The sequence below is a fragment of the Syngnathus typhle genome, linkage group LG16 (genome assembly GCF_033458585.1).
Source record: "Syngnathus typhle isolate RoL2023-S1 ecotype Sweden linkage group LG16, RoL_Styp_1.0, whole genome shotgun sequence".
Classification (NCBI taxonomy): domain Eukaryota; kingdom Metazoa; phylum Chordata; class Actinopteri; order Syngnathiformes; family Syngnathidae; genus Syngnathus; species Syngnathus typhle.
Genome location: NC_083753.1, coordinates 9966402 through 9984430, shown reverse-complemented (window position 1 = coordinate 9984430; position 18029 = coordinate 9966402). Strand labels below are relative to the sequence as shown.

The window sequence follows — 18029 nt, the reverse complement described above, 5'->3', positions numbered from 1 at the left end:
GAATAATAAATATACATAGGTAAATATAAGAAAAAACACACGGGCACGGTGACTTTCCGAACACCCTGTACAATTTCCCATGGGTTTCTTTGCCCCCATGCATGTTGGGTTTTTTTTATTTGGAGGAAAGCAAGTCATAGCAGGGGGAAGTTTGTTTTTCTGCAGTTATTGGCCGCGCCTTGTCAAAGTCAATTGCGAGCCTTGTGCAGCATTAATTCTCTTGATCACAAACAGGTAAGAGCTTAATTTTCCAAATTGCCCACCGGAGCTGCCGAGGCTGCCGGATGGATCCCCGCCTTCCCGCTCGCGTTGCCACCGGTAACGAAGCGGAAAAGAGGCGGAACTTTGCGTAAAAACCCAATAGAATAAAGAGCGCTCTTGGAATGACACGTCGGTTCTGCCCAATCGGCGATTTGCTCCCGCCTCCATCTCGCAGTGGACCTGCTGTCTATATAAAGCAAACTGCCGCTCTAATAATCCAGTCGGAACAACCACCGCCTGACAACACTGGACTTAAAAGAAGCAGGACAAGAGAAAAACTCGCGTGATACTTAAATTTAACTTCGGGAAAAAAAAATGAAAGCAATAAGCCCCGTTCGGTCCTTCAGGAAAAACACCGCCGCGTTGTCGGAGCACTCGCTGGGTCTGTCGCGGAGCAAGACCCCCGTGGACGACCCGCTGAGCCTGCTGTACAACATGAACGACTGCTACTCCAAGCTGAAGGAGCTGGTGCCCAGCATCCCGCAGAACAAGAACGTCAGCAAGATGGAAATCCTGCAGCACGTCATCGATTACATCCTGGACCTGCAGATTGCGCTCGACTCCAACGTCGCGCTGGGAACGAGCCTGCATCACCCCGCGCGGCCGGGCCAGGGGGCTCCTCCCCCGGCTGCATCCCGGACCCCGCTGACCACCCTCAACACGGACATCAGCATCCTCTCGCTACAGGTACAACCCGCTCCCCGGCCGGCTTGCATTATGACGCATGACGCGTAAATAACATTTGGTGCGCTCGCTTTCTGTTTGTTTGTTTTCAGTCTCCCGAGTTGCCATCCGAGCTGACGACAGATGACAGCCGGACTCTGCATCGCTAAAGGCGGTGAGTAGTCTGGACTCCTGTCTGCTCACGCATGCCGGCCAAGTCCAAGGCTTTTTTTTTCCTTTCCCCCTCGCAACCCAATCACCAACAACATTTGTTCCGATCGCGTCCCAATATGCTTGCGCATCCTGTCAGTGAGGATCCCAACCGTACCATATGCTTATACTTTTCGTGCATTAAAAAGCATTGCTGCAGTCACGCGTGCAATATGTCCACTTGCACAGGCTGCTTAGGGGTTAATAAAGTAGCAGTTGTCTAGCCTCGCGTCTCTATAATGAAGGGCATCTGTAAAGAGGAAAATAATGGCTGTTTTGGATTTCTCGCTACTATGTCTGCACATAATTGGTACAAGAAGTGGGAAGGCGCCAGCTGAGCGGCAATTACGATGATTCTTCCCTAGATTGGAGGCTAAACTTGTGTGTGAGTGTGTGTGTACATCTGGAGTGCAGGGTTTGCTTAGTATTGGGAGTGTTTGGTTAAATGTTAAAAAAGTATGCGGCTTCCTCCCTGGCGCCAGTCTGTCCGATCTTTCTCTCTGCCCTGTTTGCCTTTTTCTAAACACGCCTCTCTTTCTTTTTCTCTCAATCTTTTGCAGGTGTTTGGTCAAGACAAGTTTAAAAAAAAAAAAATCTCACAGGACCTGGGGAGCATGCAGGGCTTCCTCCCCCTTCCTAAAAAAACAAAACAGAAACAAAACAAAAAAATCCAACAACCTCTGTCCTCCTCCAGGCCTGATGGATTATTTTTTCCTCCCTCCATCATGAGACTTTGTGCTTACTATGGGACAATCTTTACGATGTGATGTGCATTTTTCCCGCATTATTATTATTTAACTTAAGATTTTTTTAATTATTATTTGTAAGTCCTTTCTTGAAATGGAAGGCGCGTTATATTCCCAGTTGTGGGAGGAAAAATGAGATTATTGTCACGAGGCTGATTATTATTATTCCCCCCCTCACCTTCCTCCTCTTGTCCTCCCTTACTTTGTTAAAGTCTTCGCTTTTTTTGCGGAGGTGGGAACTTGGTTATTTACTGTAAAAAAAAAAGAAAAAGAAAAGAATGCAAAAAAAATAAGTTTAGTCTTGTATTGTCAGGATTGTTGGCACATGAAGGACTGGACGTTTAAAAGAAGAAAAGTGGAAAAAAAGTGACACCTTGTGAACTCTTCTTGAGAGTTTATCTTGTATAGTTGCAGGCATTTCTGCAAAAAGTGTAATGTTGTACTTATGCTGAAACTTTTTATAAAAGTAATGTAAATTGTACCTTTTTTATACAAAATAAATCACAAAAGCAACCTTAGCATGCCTTCCTTTTTTTGGGGGGGGGGGGGGGGTACCTGTGGCTTGTGGGTCTGCACCAAAGCAATTCATGCGACACACATCAGTCCAAAAATTCTCAACTCACAAAACCTCATATACATAGCCACAACTCTTTGCTGCGCTTTAGACACATGCATACTATCAAAATTCCTTTAAAAAAAACAAAAACTTGTTCCAACCATTGCTATGTGACCCAGAATAGTGCGAAGACAGTGCGTCAGTCCCAACGAGGCGAACAGCACCTCAGGGCGCACCATTGCATAAAACGCTTATGTAGGGCGCGCTGACTGCACTTTTACTTCCTTGGGTGCCATGTAGAGTAAATAGGATTAGATGGCTTAGCGTGACAGGCCGAGACATTAAAGCTAAAAGGGCTGTTGGTTGTGTAGTTGGGAGGAATATATGTATAAGAGGGGGGGGGGGGGGGGAAATAGTACACAATTATAAAAATGTATCTTTGACTGGCAAATGTGACAGTTGCAAACAAATTGAGTAAAAAGAACCATTTGAATGCTTTGTTGCTGACATACTGAAGTGTCCAATATGAAACTTATTAGGATTATGTATATCCTCAATCCGATACAGAAGCGAAAGGCTGTGTACACTCGGTAGTTGCCGCTCACATATAGGCAAACGTTTACCCTCGCACCCGTGAAGAATTTCGAGTCTTCAATGAACTCACATGTTTATGGAATGTGGTAAATGCCCACACAAATATGCAGACTACATGCAATCCCCAAAGAGGAAGGCCAGAGATGTAGAAACTTGTAAGTGATAAATTACTGCTAAGGTGCTTAAAAAGTCATTAAAGTACCTTATTAGTGTCCTCAAAAGTACCCTGCATGTACCCCGTTCAGAAGGTGGGAGGGGGGGGGGGGGGGGTTCACTGAGACGGTTGACAGCCAGCATCTGTGCAGCAGCCAATGCGCTGTACTGTTAGAAGGGAAGGTGCGCCATCTATCGGACGACTTGTGTTTCTTTAACGGCAACTAAATATTTCTCAGCAAGGTAAGTTTGAAAGATCAGATTCTCCTGCATTGAGAGAAAAAAAGAAGAACGTCATTCCAGTGATTTGAATATCCTGTATTGATTTAAATAATGAAATAATTTGACAATGTTTAGCAGACAGAACATCATATAGCAGAACCTTGGAGTGCATGCAAATACCTTTGACAGAATAGTCCACTACTCCACATGACCACTGAGTAAATGTCGATACCAGCAAACACAACACTCGACATGTTACATTTCACCACTTCACAAATCATCTCTAGGTAACAAGCACCACAATGTCACAACATCTGCACTATAATCCATTCCTAATTTAGACTTTTTTTTTTTCTTTAAAGCCTGGGTGTCAAACTCCAACCATCAGACGTGGCCCACGAAAAACTAGCAATTAAGGAGCGAGATCACGCCACATGCTTAGTTCATAAACAAACCCAGTGCAGCTCAGCTTCTGGTTAACCAATGTTCTGTGTTTTTTTTTTTTAATCATGGTCAAAATTACAACGTTAAAAGAGTTTGACACCTTTGTTTTAAAGTACAATATTACCATTAACAAGTAACAGCTTCTACAATTCCATCCTAACAGATTACATTCTATTACACGTCACATGACCAAGGCTCGAAATAAAGCGGCTTTGCATTGCACTTTGTAAGTCAGAAGTTGCACATTGCGTCTCAGTTAAACACAATAAATCGCAAATCACAGATTTTATCATTTTGCTTTGGAGATGGTACCGAAAAGCTTCACGAGGCTGGGCGAACGCACGGTAATGTGTCGCAACATGTTTTTTTTCACGTAGACTGGGAAGCGTGGTATTAAATATGCCGCATTAGGAGATAATGGGGAAAGATTGAGAATTGTTAAGCTAATTTACAATTGACAAGTAAATATGAAACACTTGAATTAGACGTTTGGGTCACTGTTGCATAACCATCAAAATTAGAAAGTCACTCCGCAAATTAATTCATTGATTGGCAAAAATGATCATTGAATCATAACTAAAAAGAATCTTAAAGGACGCTCTCCCTTTCATCTCCCAGGTTGATGGAGCGCAGGTTCTGGTTGTGGTGGACGGTGGCGGTGGTGACGGTGGTGTTGCCGCTGCCCGGTGCGATGATGACGGAGGGCGAGACGCCAGAGGGGGAAGTGGTGAACTCTTGTTGTTGGCAGCTGCTGTTGTTGGTGTTGGAGTTGGCGTCGTTGGTGTTGTTGTTGAGCGTGGTGTTGCTCTCGCTGCGGTTGAGGTTGCCTATCCCGCCGGGAGGCCACCCTTCGTCCGGGCTGCTCGCCATCAGGCTGGCCTCGGAGGCCGCTTCGGAGCAGATGGACATGCGGGCCACGGCGGCGTCCTGCAGGCTACTGGGGAGAACGCCTCGCTTCTTGACCAGGCCCTCCAGCTCCAGCTCCATCCCACCTGACCTCGCTGCCGCCCTCTCCAAGCCGGGTTCTCCCGCCGCCTCCTCTGGGAAGCGGTCGCTGGACTCCTTCCGATCCAAAAGCCCTTTGGTGAGGAAATGTGAGAACTTGGCTTTTGCTTCTTTTTGGAGGAGCGGCGTGGTGTTGTCCGCCTCCTCCGGGCTTGAGTCATCATCGCTGGACAGCTTGCGGAGGCGCGTCTCGGTCGCGTTGTTTCTGGAGCTCGCGCTGTGGTCCAGCTTCTCATCCTCCTCGCTGATGGGATCGAGGAGCTGGGCATCAGCCCCCGTGGGCACCTCTGTGGCCTCAGTCACCTTGGAAACTCTCTTGACGAAAGGCTTGCGGCCATCTTGGTCTGCTCCTTCCTTCGCCTGGGAAATGGCCAAAGAGTTCAATGAGAACATGAAAATATACAGAAGCGGTTGGATGGAAGGTCTCTGGAGAGAGAATCTTTTTAACATTTGGTGCCAAAATACACAAAGTTAGTCGTTCAAAAAGTGTTTCCCAAGGCAACTGAATTTGTGACAGTCCACCCACCACTTTGTCGTCCGAGCTGGCAGCCTGGAGGAAGGTCGAAGGCTGGTGCTGCCCCGGCCTCTCCTTGGCGCCGCCCGCCACGTCCAGCTGGGCCATCTGAGCGATGTACTCCTGGTAAGCGTCACGGTACTCGGCCTGCTGCCTGTCGGTCAACCTGCAGATGTTGTTGGACGATTCTTGCGAGTTGAGGCTGGACATGCTTGTGGTGCGGAGACTCGCCACCTGGCGACAAGACAAAGAAAAACGCCACGACGTAATTGAGCTAATTTAAACGAATACAAGTGTGTGGGAAAAAAAATCATTTCAGAATTTGCTGATGTGTCTGAGATTTTGCAAATCCAGGCTGAAGGTGAAAATAACAACCATGAGGCCCCTTGTGTGTGCTTTTTTTTTTTTTTAACCACTGACTTCCTCTGCTGTGCTCTTTTCTCACTCCATTACATGAGTAAGGTGCGTGAGGCCGACATGAAGAGGACTTTGTGGCTTTATGACACTTTTTAAGAGCACGTCCTTACGCGTATGTCCCATTTAAATATGCTTACACCGGATTATCACAATTACAAAATGTACATTCTGCACCAGGTCATATCTTGCGGTTGTCGCATATGAACAGTCGGCAGGGCGAGGACTAACCGGCCACTGCGAGATGCTGCTGGGTTTCGGGGGCTCTTCGAGTCCTCCTCCGCTCAGCTCCTCAAAGCTCAAGTTGAGGTTGAAGGTCCCCGCTTCCCGCTGGGCCCCCACCAAGCGCTTGGCCGGCTCTCCTCCGTTGAACACGCTGTTGCCCTGCTCGCTCGCAGCTCGCGACTCGTCCTCAAGCACAGCCTGGCTTTCGGCGTGCCGTTGTTCCATCACCTCGGGAAGAAGATTTTTGTTAACTCGACACAGACTCACAAGTGAGATCATGCAAACAAAGATGTTACAAGGCAACAGCAGGAAATCACACGCAAGCAAGGAGAGGAACTTTGAGCTGCTCCTTATGGGAGTCCACTCATCCCTGACAATGACCTCCCTTCATCCAGATATCAGTCGGCCATCTTCGAGCAGATGGCTGAGCTGGCTGCGTCCTGGCAACACAACACTGGTTTAGTGCATGAAGCTGTAAGGACGCAGCACTTTCCAGCTGCTCTGATGTGAGCTCAGCATCAGATGTCTGCTAAAAACACGACTGGTTTGTTAATAGGGAGGCTGCTACGTGTGTCTGGGTATTCTAAAAAAATAGAATCAAATTGGAGGGTTTTTTTCCCTTCAATATTACGATAGTGATTTAATATGCGGTTATTTTTTAAGGTTCTCTTCGCTTTAAAAAACATAAGCAATAAATTACTGTGAAACACAAAAAGCCAGCAGGCCTGTTGTTAAAATAGCTCACCGATGACATGAGACTATTATATTGTTACTGTTGTTAAAAAAAGAAAAAAGAAAAAAGAAAATAAAAATTCACTTGCCAGGAAGTTCCATCCAATCTTGCTACTCTTTTTAAATCTCACTTGCATTAGTGCAAATCTTTTGACAATAAAAACAAAAACAACAAATAAACGGGATGGGTCAAAGGTCAGCACTGCATCATTTTTGGAACTACTCACATTTATTTTTTATTTTTTTTCCCCAATTCTTGTATTGGCTCTAATGACAAAGTGACAACTAGGGCCTCACCATTCCCCTGAAGAGCTGCCAGTCACCAAAGTTCATATCCATCTCTTTCTTCAGCTCATCCAGGTTGCACTGGGCCAGCACACGTCCATTTATATTGGCCTGCAACGTCGGAAGAAAATGCATTCATTTAAACAGATTAAAAAATGAGAAATGCAGGAAATAAAAACTCCCACATGTCGACTTGAAAACGTTATTGACTAGCGCACCTTCTTGATGGTGGCGGTGTACTGACGCAGCATGCTGCCGTCGATTCCATCGATCTGTTTGAGGAACTCACACACTGCATCGGTACTCATGGAGCTGAGGAGGACGGCTGGGGAGGCCTACCAAAACACGCACTCATAAATAAGAACACATTCATGGCGTCCTACATGTTAGTGCACTCTGTTAGTGCATGAGGGGGGATCTCTGTGGAGGATAGAAACACGCCGGCCTGTGGTCAAAATTGCGCACACTAACTCCCTCTGTCAGTCACACAAATTAAGGGGAAGAGCAAACAAAGCTGCCAACCTATCCAAGCAGCAAGACCACTTTGTTCTTTTTTAGTATGTATATGCTGTACAAGCTCATAAATTGCACGCGGCATACTTAAGGGATGGAGACTGAGAGTCTGAGTGGTGGTCGTTGAGCTATTCGTCCAAGCTTTGGCATCGTTCTTGATGCGTCAAGAAAATCATCTCACTGTCTACTTGAAAACCACAACTCTTCGTTGTTTTCTTTCCACTCATGTCCCAGTATGGACTCACTACTCGCTTTAACTTTCTGCAACCTGTGTTTACCGCTCTCGTGCCCACCCAGGTTTTGTTTCTGATTCCTGGACAGAGGAGTGTGGCACTTAATCACATTGTGAGTGGTGTTAGACGGGGATGAAACAACAAATATCGTACGGCGGAGGGGAGGAGGACTACTGCTACTTGTGTGAAACTGTTAGTGCAACTAGGGGACAGTACGTGGTTTTTTTTTTATTATTATTATCTGATTGTACACCATGCATGATATTGATAAGACGGTTTAAGTGTTAGTTGAATGTCTGCTTGGATGCAGATTAGGGTTGCAGCGGTACACTGGTTTCACAATCTGTATGAACACTGACGGATCTCACGCTTCATGTGCATGATGCAACTTTGTGAAGACACTGGTGTGTGTGTGTGTATAAAAAAAATATATAGTTTCACTACACTTCAATTGTGGAGTTCAAAGTCATTCTAAAAATGTTGGGGTAATAAATGTAAATTGATGGAAACAGAAATATACAGAAATGAAGAAAAATAAATTTCAAAAGTGTTATCCATTAAATGTTGAAGAAAGTCGGAAATAAATCAATATACCAAATAATTATTGGATAGTGAGACACAAAGGTAACTATATATTAACAATCAAAATAAGATTACAATTTAAATAAATAAATCAAAATAAATGCTGCAATTAAATTAAAATTAAATTACACGAATGAACTTTATAAATATCAAAATAATTGCATTGCACAACTAACTTTATTTATATTATTAAAATAATATGATGAGAATCGGTGATAATAAGCACCTCAAGATACTTAAGAACTGTATTGCATCCAGTTTTCATACTGCACAACTGTCTTACCGTTGCAACCCCACTGCAGAGTGGGAAAAAAAAAATGAAACCAACAATGTACCTGCTTTGATTTGTAAGGCAGTGACCTTAAAAGCTTGATAAGGAGACAAAAATAGCAGACGGACATATGGTCAGACAAATAAATACAAAGACATAACGCCAAGGTGGCACCTGTGGAAAGAGGTAAGAGAAGGTAGAGGTAGAAATGAAAAAGGCACTAAAGCACAACATGAAGGAAGGAGCAGGAGGGAACCAGGCAAGGCGGCAGCTCATTTCCATCCAAGCCAGATCGGAAGAGGCGAGGCTAATGCTGGTAGAGTTATTACACAAGGCGATTTTGTTTTCATAGCTTCTGGGGTCATAATCTTTCCAGCCAGAACATCTTACACCCAAGACAGATTAGAAACCAAGTTGAAGAGAAGCAGAGGTTTCAATTTAGGCACGGCCTTCAATTCGGAGCACACACACACAAAAAGAAAACCTGCAAATATCAGCGAGTATGTCCAAGTGTGTGTTTGTGTGAACCAGGGTGTGTGTGTGATAAGACTATAATTACAGCCGGGCTGAGCTCAGGGCAGGGCAAGAAGGATGGGGAAGAGGAAACAGAGCTCTGCAGGAGCGGAAGCGTCTTGGTAAGGAGATAAGCTCGAACAGCGCTAGGTTCATTGTCACTGTGTGTGTGTGTGTGTGTGTTGCCAGTTGCTCTGATGATAATCCCCGTAGACAGAGAAATCCACATTCACACTTCTATAATCTTGGCAATTATACTGGGTTGGGCCCGCTTACACAGCCAAAGAATTCCACATAAATGAGGCCGTGTGCACGCACACATTCACAGATTTGCGGGAAGGGATAAGATGGGCCTGATGCGCATCGGAAAAGCCGGAGCGAAGGATGAAACCGAGGGCATTTAACACAAGCGGTGGAGACGGGACAAAAGAGCAAGAGGCAGATGGAGGTGGAATGGGAAAGATAGACATAGAAGGAACATTCTCAGTGCTCTATATTCAAATCTTTCATATAGTGTCGCTCCTTTAAACGCTTGCTGGCGGCAGCCTGATAAGTGGCTTTGCCGAGCGGGCGAGAAGTGTTATCGCTCGTTTGTTCCAACAGAAGCTGCTCTCTTTGAATGGACGTTGGAGTGTCTCATGCGTCCTCCTTATGACACGTCGAGCAGAATGCTTCCTCTGTGTTAAAGGTCTCAAGTCACAGACGATCGGTGTACGGCGACGAGGAGTCCAATAACTTATATGCGCCCAAAGAGCATGTTTCAGAGACTAACAAGGCATGCAATGTTCAGCATGCTTGAGGTTTTGCAAGTTCATCAGCCAGCAAATTAGTAGTAATAACAAGCTACGGGTTTGCAAAAACCGTCAGAGCGGCTTTGCTTGCTGGTTTATTTGGTTACCATGGCGGGGTCAGAGGGACAGGTGTGGAGGCCTTCTCTCGCATCTTCTGCTATAACGTCCTGACGTGGACACAGAATAGAAAAAAAAAAAAGGATTGTGCAGAGGTTGAGTCTAAAGGACTTGATGGCCGTTTTGTCTCGATGTGACCGTCGAGGACTTGCAAGTTTTATCGAGAGGGGAATACACCGAGAAGGAGAATTAAGGGGATAGGATGGAGGAGTGAGCAGGTGAAAGACACACACAAAAAGAGCTACAGGAAATATTCACAAATGTGATTTTTGGGATGTGTGTGACAGCAATTGATTCATCTTCTCACAAACAGACGGACATGATTGACATCAAGAAAATAATACATCTGATTTTTGAGTCCGTACTTACAAGTCCACCGGTGATGTCCTTGGGGTGAGCAGGATGCTTAATGGAAGGGTGCAAGGATGAGGGGGCATGATGGGGGTAATGCCTTGGCAGGTGATACACATGTTGGGGAAAATAAGGCTAAGGAGGCAGGAGGAGAGGAGGTCAGATGAAAATCATAGGTGGGATCAAAATAAATAAGGAGCAGGAATGGGCAACTTATATGCAAAATATTTTACTGAAACAATCCTGATAATTCTCATGTTGGGTGCCAAAAAAAAAAAAAAGGACTGTCGTGATGGATGGAAAATGAGGTATGAAGCAAAATCTAGGCACGTGTTGGGAGTGGTTGTGGGGGACTGTCCATCACCTCAACATTAGATTATTGACAGACCCGATTGGCAGCCAACTTGTCTTACCCGGTTATAGAAAGGATGCTGAGGACCAGTCATCCCACTGAAGTAGGCACTGTGAGGCTGAGGCGGCAAGGAACCGGCAAAGGAGCCAGCCGGGGAACAGGCTGCCGTGTGCTGGCCGTATCCCGGCTGTGGACGGGGCACCACCGCCTCCTGCAAAGGCATTGTGGGATACGTAACCCCTCCCACGTGCATCTGCTCCCTGGCTGCACGCACATCTACAGAAAGAAGAGAATCACGGGGGAAGAGAGAGGGAATTGTTTGTGTGTGACGTCCATGATCATATCTCTGGCGATAACTATAAAGGGTCTTCAGATGCTACCCACACATCAATAATTTTGCTTTATTTCGTCAGCTGTTCCGAGTAAATGAATAGAGGAAACCAATTTAGGGGGGGAATGTTTGAAATAAAAAGAGAACAACCTTCAACAGAGAATTCCATTCAGACTTTGATATTTACAATTTTGCTCTAAAGGAAGCAGCCTTGTTGACATTCAGTTTTTTCGATATGCACGCCACGTGATGATCTAGGCAAGCAAATACACAACACAAGACCATGGGAACTCGTCGGCACAACTGAACTGTGCCGCGATTGTATTCCGCAATCAATCCGAGTAGGCGCCGAGTATGAGAAATGGCGGGGGGAACCTCCCTAAAGTGAAGTTAAACAAGGCCAGCGACAGAAACAGAGTGGCTCTGTGTCGCTGGCAAGAAAGTTGAAGCCAGAAACAGAAGGCACCAGAATGTCTCCTGGTTATACAAGTGGTGGCTGAATGACACACTGAGTGAGACCCAAAGCAGTCTGCCAACACAATGGGGGCCTTATGATGTGAGTCAGGCCCATGGGCGGGTATCAGTGACAGTGCTGCCCACTGGTTGACCACCGGGCCCCAAATAACGGCTGCACACACATTGAGAGGAGGGAACTAGATGAGATGACCTTCCTCTGCATAGGGAAACGTATAGAGGTGAAAACCTGCTAGGACTGGCTATTTTTAGGAGTTCCTTTAATTTGGTCCAATGCATGACTCAGCATTGCCTCATTAGGACAGACTGTGTGTGTTTTCCTGTGGTCTCCTCACACGATGATGCAGCAACTTCACACTAGGCGTCATTGACACTTTCAAATGGGCTGAACGTACACTGACGCATGGCACGAAAAGTGCGGCGCCACTCTGGCTCCTATCTTAATAGTTTTAATTGTGTTTGTGCCGCGTGAATGCTCGAATTTGGTGTAAACAAGTATTTGTGAGCACTGCGTGTTAAGGGTTGTTGTTGTTGCAATGTTGACGAAATTGATGAAAAAATTATACGCAAGTTGCTAATAGTAATTTAGTAGATTACTAATTATTTTGAATAATACAATTTTTTTTTACACATTTTAAATTAGGAATAAGAGTGGCAGTGTTCATACCTGCTATGATCTCTCGAAGTTTGGGGTCTAAGTTTACGGTGCAGGGAAGGAACATTTCCACATCTCTAGCGGTGAGGACTGGAGTTCGGGAGGAGAGGAACACCTCAAAGCTGCGGATGTCGCCGTCGATCTCCAGCAGCGGTTCTACATCCTTGGTGGTGGGAATATTCTTGGACAGCCTTCAGAGGAAAAAAAAAGTGCAGAGATTTAAAAACGACACGATACATTTAAGGACTGTACAGGTTTTCAAATGATTCAATATGGGCATTGTTTAACTCGTGCTGAAACAAAAAAAATACAACGGCCACCATGCTGGAAACTTTGTAAAGTTGAACAGTGTAAAGAATTAAGATGCAGAATGTCTCAATGCTGAATATACAGTGTAAGAGGCAGAACGTTGTCTGGTGGGAAAGTAAGAGGAAATAGCAAGATGGAAGAGATATGGTATGTAACGGTCATCATCAGAGCCCTCATCAGAGGGGCGAGATAACCAGATTTAGAAAAGACAAGATAGAATAAGGAGGTGGATGTTCAAGGACAGATAGAGTCAGCCACGTTATCTTCTGTGAGCAGAGGAGGAAACCTGAGAAGATGACAATCGGGGCAATTTAGCAAGCAGCAGACGGAAGCGTGTCATGGTGTAGCGCTACAGTTAACATGATGTTTGTTATCTCAAACTCGTCGTAAACAGTATGTTCTAGGGTGGTTACATTACTGTGTCGCAGTTCAGTTCTTGTTTATAAGACGGGCCAAGATTTCTGTTGAGAAGGTCATATGAAAGGAATTCATGTGACATGTTTTGAAAGGAACGTTGACAAGCGAAAACAACATCTGAAAATATGAAGGGAATTTTACATTTGAATAATTTTGTAGCGCAACACTGACCAATAAATCAGTACTCGTTAATTGGGTCATCCAGACCTGGAAATATGAATCTCAGAATGACTTGTGACAAGAGCCGTTCATCAACACAATGTGACGCTCTTATCAGATCCACGTGGAGACTGAAGAAGGGAACAGGCATTTTCTTAATCGTTGTTTCCATCTCACATGTGGACTCAGCGCATACAATTCCATCCTTGCACATACTGGTATGTTCAGGGGCGGAGCTACAGGGTGGCCACGGATGGTAATCTATAGTAATGCTTTGGACCTCCAAAAAACAAGCTCACGTGGAACAGCCAGCAGTTTATCAGGTTTTTTTTCTTCTGTTTGGAACTTTTTTTTTTTTTGCCCAGAGTCTCATCCGCCAATGAACACAGGCCGGCCTATGCGTGACTTTATTCAACGATGGCTACCATCGAGGCAGCACTCTCGCAAAGTCAGGGGGAGGTCAGCATCTGGCGAGGGCTCAACACAACACATTGTTAGCGAATAATCAAACTCGCAGCTATGATAATCCAGTTAACGCACTGGTGGAAATAGCTCCATCAGCCTGGAGGAATTCCAAAACGGTAAAACGTTTCGTAGTTGAGTGATGGGTGGACGGCACAAAAGTTCATTCATAGCCGCTTTTGACTTTTCATTGGTTTTAAAATCCAGCCAGTTTATGGCCAAACGGGCAGGTAGGGGTCCACCTTTCTGTTCAAGGACATTTTGACAGCACAGATGGCTGGTGATGGACTCATCTGCTGTTGCAGGGCACAAACCTGTGACCTTGTGGATGCAGGACGTCTCCAACCAAATGTGCAAGTCTGGCAAGATGTGCAAGTGGAGGAGAATGTCCAAGTTAGGAACATTCTTAAGAGTGAAACAGACAGTGAAGCAATGTGTTGTCATGGCAAACAATCAAAACTTTGTTGGCCCACTTAAAGACATGCCTTGTTAATTAGCCATAAAACGCAGATATAAGTGCTGTGAACACTTGAGGACATACAGCTGGGCTCTAGAGGACAAAGCCTCTTCAGTGTATCTCCCATTTAAACGTGCCGGACCCAAAAGGTCAACTAAGCAGCATGTTGGCGAATAGACGGAACCTTGCTCACCTGGAGAAAAACGGTACGATTTGTGATTTGCTATGAAAAACAGACAACTGGACTGCAAGGACTGGAAATGATAATCGAAGGCATGAGCTCATGTACATTGTGTATTTGCTTTTTCTTCCCATGAACTGTGCTAACCCGTGTACAGACTGAGAGAAGTCTGTTTTCCCACATTTCCAGCGGGCTTAGTGATGTTTATTAGCGGTACGCAGAGGCAGACCAACAGGAGCCAGGGACTCACTCTCTCTCTTCATAGTGCGGCCACAGACAATCAAGCTGTTTATTAGTGGGATATTAGCTACCACGGTTCATATTTTTACAGTGAAAGATGGTCTTCTCCTTGGAAACGGAGAAATGCCAGATGACATTTGTTCCAAAGATAAGAAGAGGGCGAGGAATGCCCAAGAAAAGGCACGTTAGATGGAAAGGGGAGAAAAAAGTCGGAAGTTCGGTTCTGACAGTCCCAGCTGAACACTGATGGCGACAGAAGAGAGCGAGCAAATCAGTAGGCGTTTGATTAAGAGAAAGGATACAGAGCCAAAAGCAGGGGAAGTGCTGGAATGGTGTGAAAGGGTGAGCAATACCCAGTAAAAACGACAATGGGGTTTAACCACATCAAATGGCGTCCTCTGCTGATAACGAACGCTGAGTCGTTAACCTTGGCATCAAGCAATGAACACGACTCACTTCAGTGAGTCATCCTCGCAGCCAACGGATGAAGCAACAAAGGCGTTCTTATCAACGATCGATTTGCCAAACGACAAGTTGGAGCGCCGACGAAACGGGGGGTTTGATACTTTTAAGCCGACAAGTGAGATGGAAGCCATGAAGCATCCCAGAAGTCATGGCAACACAATAGGGCTCATTGACGGGGACCCGGCTTATGACCGAGGCAGTACAGGCTCTCAGGTCCGACCGCTCTCTGTGTGGCTCGGCCACTGGGAGCTTTCAGAGCTTATCCAAATGCTAATAAGTCCAAAAGCTGGAGTGGAGTACAGCCTTTCTTCTGCTCTCAGCCTCCCACACGCTGCCGGGAATGAGCAGAATTCATCCCTTCCATGCTCTTTGGAAGCTGGAAGCATGAATGTGCCACTTGACTTTGCTTTACAGCTGCCCTCTGTGCTAACAGACAACATGCGCACACAAAGAGGTGGTCCCGCAGCCAAACATTTCCATAAAGGGGTCCAAAGACTGAGAGGGATGCCTACAGAACAGACAAATGCTTGAGCAGCTCAAGAGCGCCCATGTCAGAAGCTCAACGACCAATGCAACAGCGCGTGGGTGAAGAAGTTAACCAGGCACGGGGTCGTGGCATTCCTCTGCCGGGCATTGTTGAAGCCCCTGGCACCTTGTCTGGATAAAGCAAGCGAGGCCATCTCTAGGGAAACAACAGACCTACGGGCAAGCTGGCTGGCAAAGAATAATGTTCCATATCTCCAGCTACCACAACGTCAGACGATAAATATGTTTTCACTTTAGACGGTGCCGTGTTATTTGTCTCCCATAAATCCGGCAAATTTTCTTGATTTGAATCAAATGCTTCAAGTAATGCGGACACGTTGCTTTGCCTGACTTGTGGCCATGTCTGGTTTGAATATACGTTCGGTTTCGTCAGACTGAATGAAGCGCTCTTCCACTGAGCTGGACCTGTGCATCCCCACATAAGCCACAAACACTAATGGGAAACACAACAGGCTGATAAAGCCGGCGGCCTCTCGGTGAGGAAGACTCCGTGGTTCTCCCAATCAGTGATTAAACTCATGTGTAGCCCTGAAACAGAGACGCTTTTTCCAGACCACCCTCCCCAAAAAAAAAAACCTCCGCACATAGTTACAAGAGTTTAATTTCTTGAGAAACAGCAAAAACACAAAACCTCAACTTCGTGATTTATGCACAATTTGGAGGGCACTAATTTCACTGTAGAGTTCACAAGGCTGCATGTGGTTGTTTGATAGATAGAACAGACCAGTTGATAGCTAAGAAATGCAGTTACAAAGTCTGTTTATGCACTAAAAATCCCAAAAGTGAAGCATTATTGCAAAAAAAAAAAAAGTTAAGCTCAAGCTAAAATGATAATCCTCAGGTCAATGAGGGAGCCTTGTAGTACAGATAAGTATCGGACAATGTCGATAAACAAATAAGTATTGAACACAGGTAGCCAAGAACGGACAATAATGTCGCTAAACAAATGCGTGGAAAAACGTTTCACTTCTAACAAACCTATCGAATCTATCATGACTATTAAATGGCGTCCATCCATCACTAAAGCAGACAAATCTGATTGATAAATCCTCACTAGTGGGATGACGCCAAGGTTCAAAAGCTGCTTTTAAAGCAGATATAAAATGACGAGGGCACGAAAGGCAAATAGGCCAGGTCAGATATATCGGGACAAAAATAAAAATTGGAATTGTTCGATAGTGTTTCCAAGTCATTCAAAAATAATAATAATTAATTAACAGTGTAGATCACGTGAGCTTGCGGTAGAGTGACAAATCTTGCAATCTACTTAAAGGTCAGCGCTGACCCTCTCGCAACCCCGTGATGCTATTTATATTCATCCCTACCACCTTCCAGCGGTTCTAGCACAAAGAAGAGAAGGAGAGATCATTGCTAATACTGCCGACTGCATCTCAGTGCAACATTTAAACGTTAATATGACTCTTTTAGGAGTGAAAGCACAGGAGAGGGCTATCAAAATATTCAGAGTGTTTATTTGGAATGATTCTTTTTTTTTTCTTGACTTTGAACTGAAATGGAACAAAGCATTTCTCCTGTTTCAGACCAATTAAACTAATCCATCAACCTCAGCTTACAACCCGAAAGGGGCTTTAAGGATTTGGGAGCAAAGAATGCTGCCTGACGTTCTTTCCATTTGCACATACAGTACACACAAAGAAAAATTTGCACGATACCTGCACTTCTCGTACAGTAGATGTCCTGTTTAGCAATAAATTATACATTAGCAATTTGATGGTTCAGACTCCGAAGTTTTGGACAATTTTGTTTTTAAGAATTTTTTAAGAAAATCTTGACCAGATTCTAAATTGCACATCCTCTATGAAATCTGATTTGATATCAATTGTCTCACTTTTTCTACTAGAGAGGAGCACTTGAGAACTTTCGGGGTTTTTTTTGTAATCACATTGAGAACAAATATGTCGACAGCCAATTCAGTCTTAATTAGCGACGTTCCCATCTGAAGTGCTGAAACATTAAGATGACACTCAGCATTTAGGGTTACTTTAATTATTGTAATTTGGTTGCAATTATGTGCTGGGATAAAAGTGCCGCTCCAGCGCTCTTGTGGCTGGGTGATTCCCTTTATGTGAAATCCTTTAATACGATTTGAGATATTTAGCAGTGGAGGGAAAATGGTGCGACCCTTATCTGTTCTTTTTCTCAGCTTGAATGCTTTCTCAACCTTTGCTCGGAATTAACTTCAATCTTTACCTTGTGACTTGTTGTCATAATGTGTTTTGGATTTGAGTAAATCAGGGCCTTAACGGCAGATAGCGACGACTACCAGCGCCATCTTTAATAATTTAGCCTGCAACGCCTGTTTAATCCGAGCTCTCAGCTCTTATCCTTAACCTTACCTGACAGCAGTTTTGTTTGCAGAGTTCCGCTTCCTGCGCCGTGTGAATGTGCTTGTTTGTTGAACGCAGCCGGCGTCTCAGGGTCTGATTAATTACACGGATTCTCGGAGGAATTGAGGGTGACATATGCTCTCGTAGTGGTGAGAGAGCGAGTGCGTCTGTGCGGCGGCAACGGCAAGCGCCGGGTTTTAGGTGTGACTTGATGAGGACATATGTTCAACTGTATTGG

At 44.9% G+C, this 18029-nt stretch overlaps 2 protein-coding genes across 8 annotated transcripts in view; one reads left to right on the top strand and one right to left on the bottom strand.

The window, feature by feature from the left end:
- Window positions 1-456: 456 nt before the first annotated feature.
- On the top strand, window positions 457-2398 carry id2a (inhibitor of DNA binding 2a). Its single transcript, XM_061300795.1, has 3 exons — window positions 457-948; window positions 1038-1099; window positions 1695-2398. The coding sequence occupies exons 1-2, from the start codon at window positions 577-579 to the stop codon at window positions 1092-1094; spliced, it is 429 nt and encodes a 142-aa protein (XP_061156779.1). The 5' UTR covers window positions 457-576; the 3' UTR covers window positions 1095-1099; window positions 1695-2398.
- A 1082-nt stretch (window positions 2399-3480) lies between these two features.
- kidins220a (kinase D-interacting substrate 220a) overlaps window positions 3481-18029 on the bottom strand; it is a 29497-nt gene continuing 14948 nt past the window's right edge. For 4 of the 7 annotated variants that reach the window (XM_061300788.1, XM_061300790.1, XM_061300789.1 and 1 more), the window contains exons 24-33: window positions 12220-12398; window positions 10809-11023; window positions 10414-10530; window positions 10035-10094; window positions 8688-8720; window positions 7243-7359; window positions 7037-7135; window positions 6014-6235; window positions 5381-5602; window positions 3481-5214 (exon numbers count right to left, since the gene is read on the bottom strand). In XM_061300788.1, coding sequence (XP_061156772.1) covers window positions 4438-5214; window positions 5381-5602; window positions 6014-6235; window positions 7037-7135; window positions 7243-7359; window positions 8688-8720; window positions 10035-10094; window positions 10414-10530; window positions 10809-11023; window positions 12220-12398 — 2041 coding nt within the window. In that variant the 3' untranslated portion in view covers window positions 3481-4437. The remainder of the gene's footprint in view (window positions 5215-5380; window positions 5603-6013; window positions 6236-7036; window positions 7136-7242; window positions 7360-8687; window positions 8721-10034; window positions 10095-10413; window positions 10531-10808; window positions 11024-12219; window positions 12399-18029) is intronic. The other 3 variants (XM_061300792.1, XM_061300793.1, XM_061300794.1) reach the window with 3 other exon arrangements.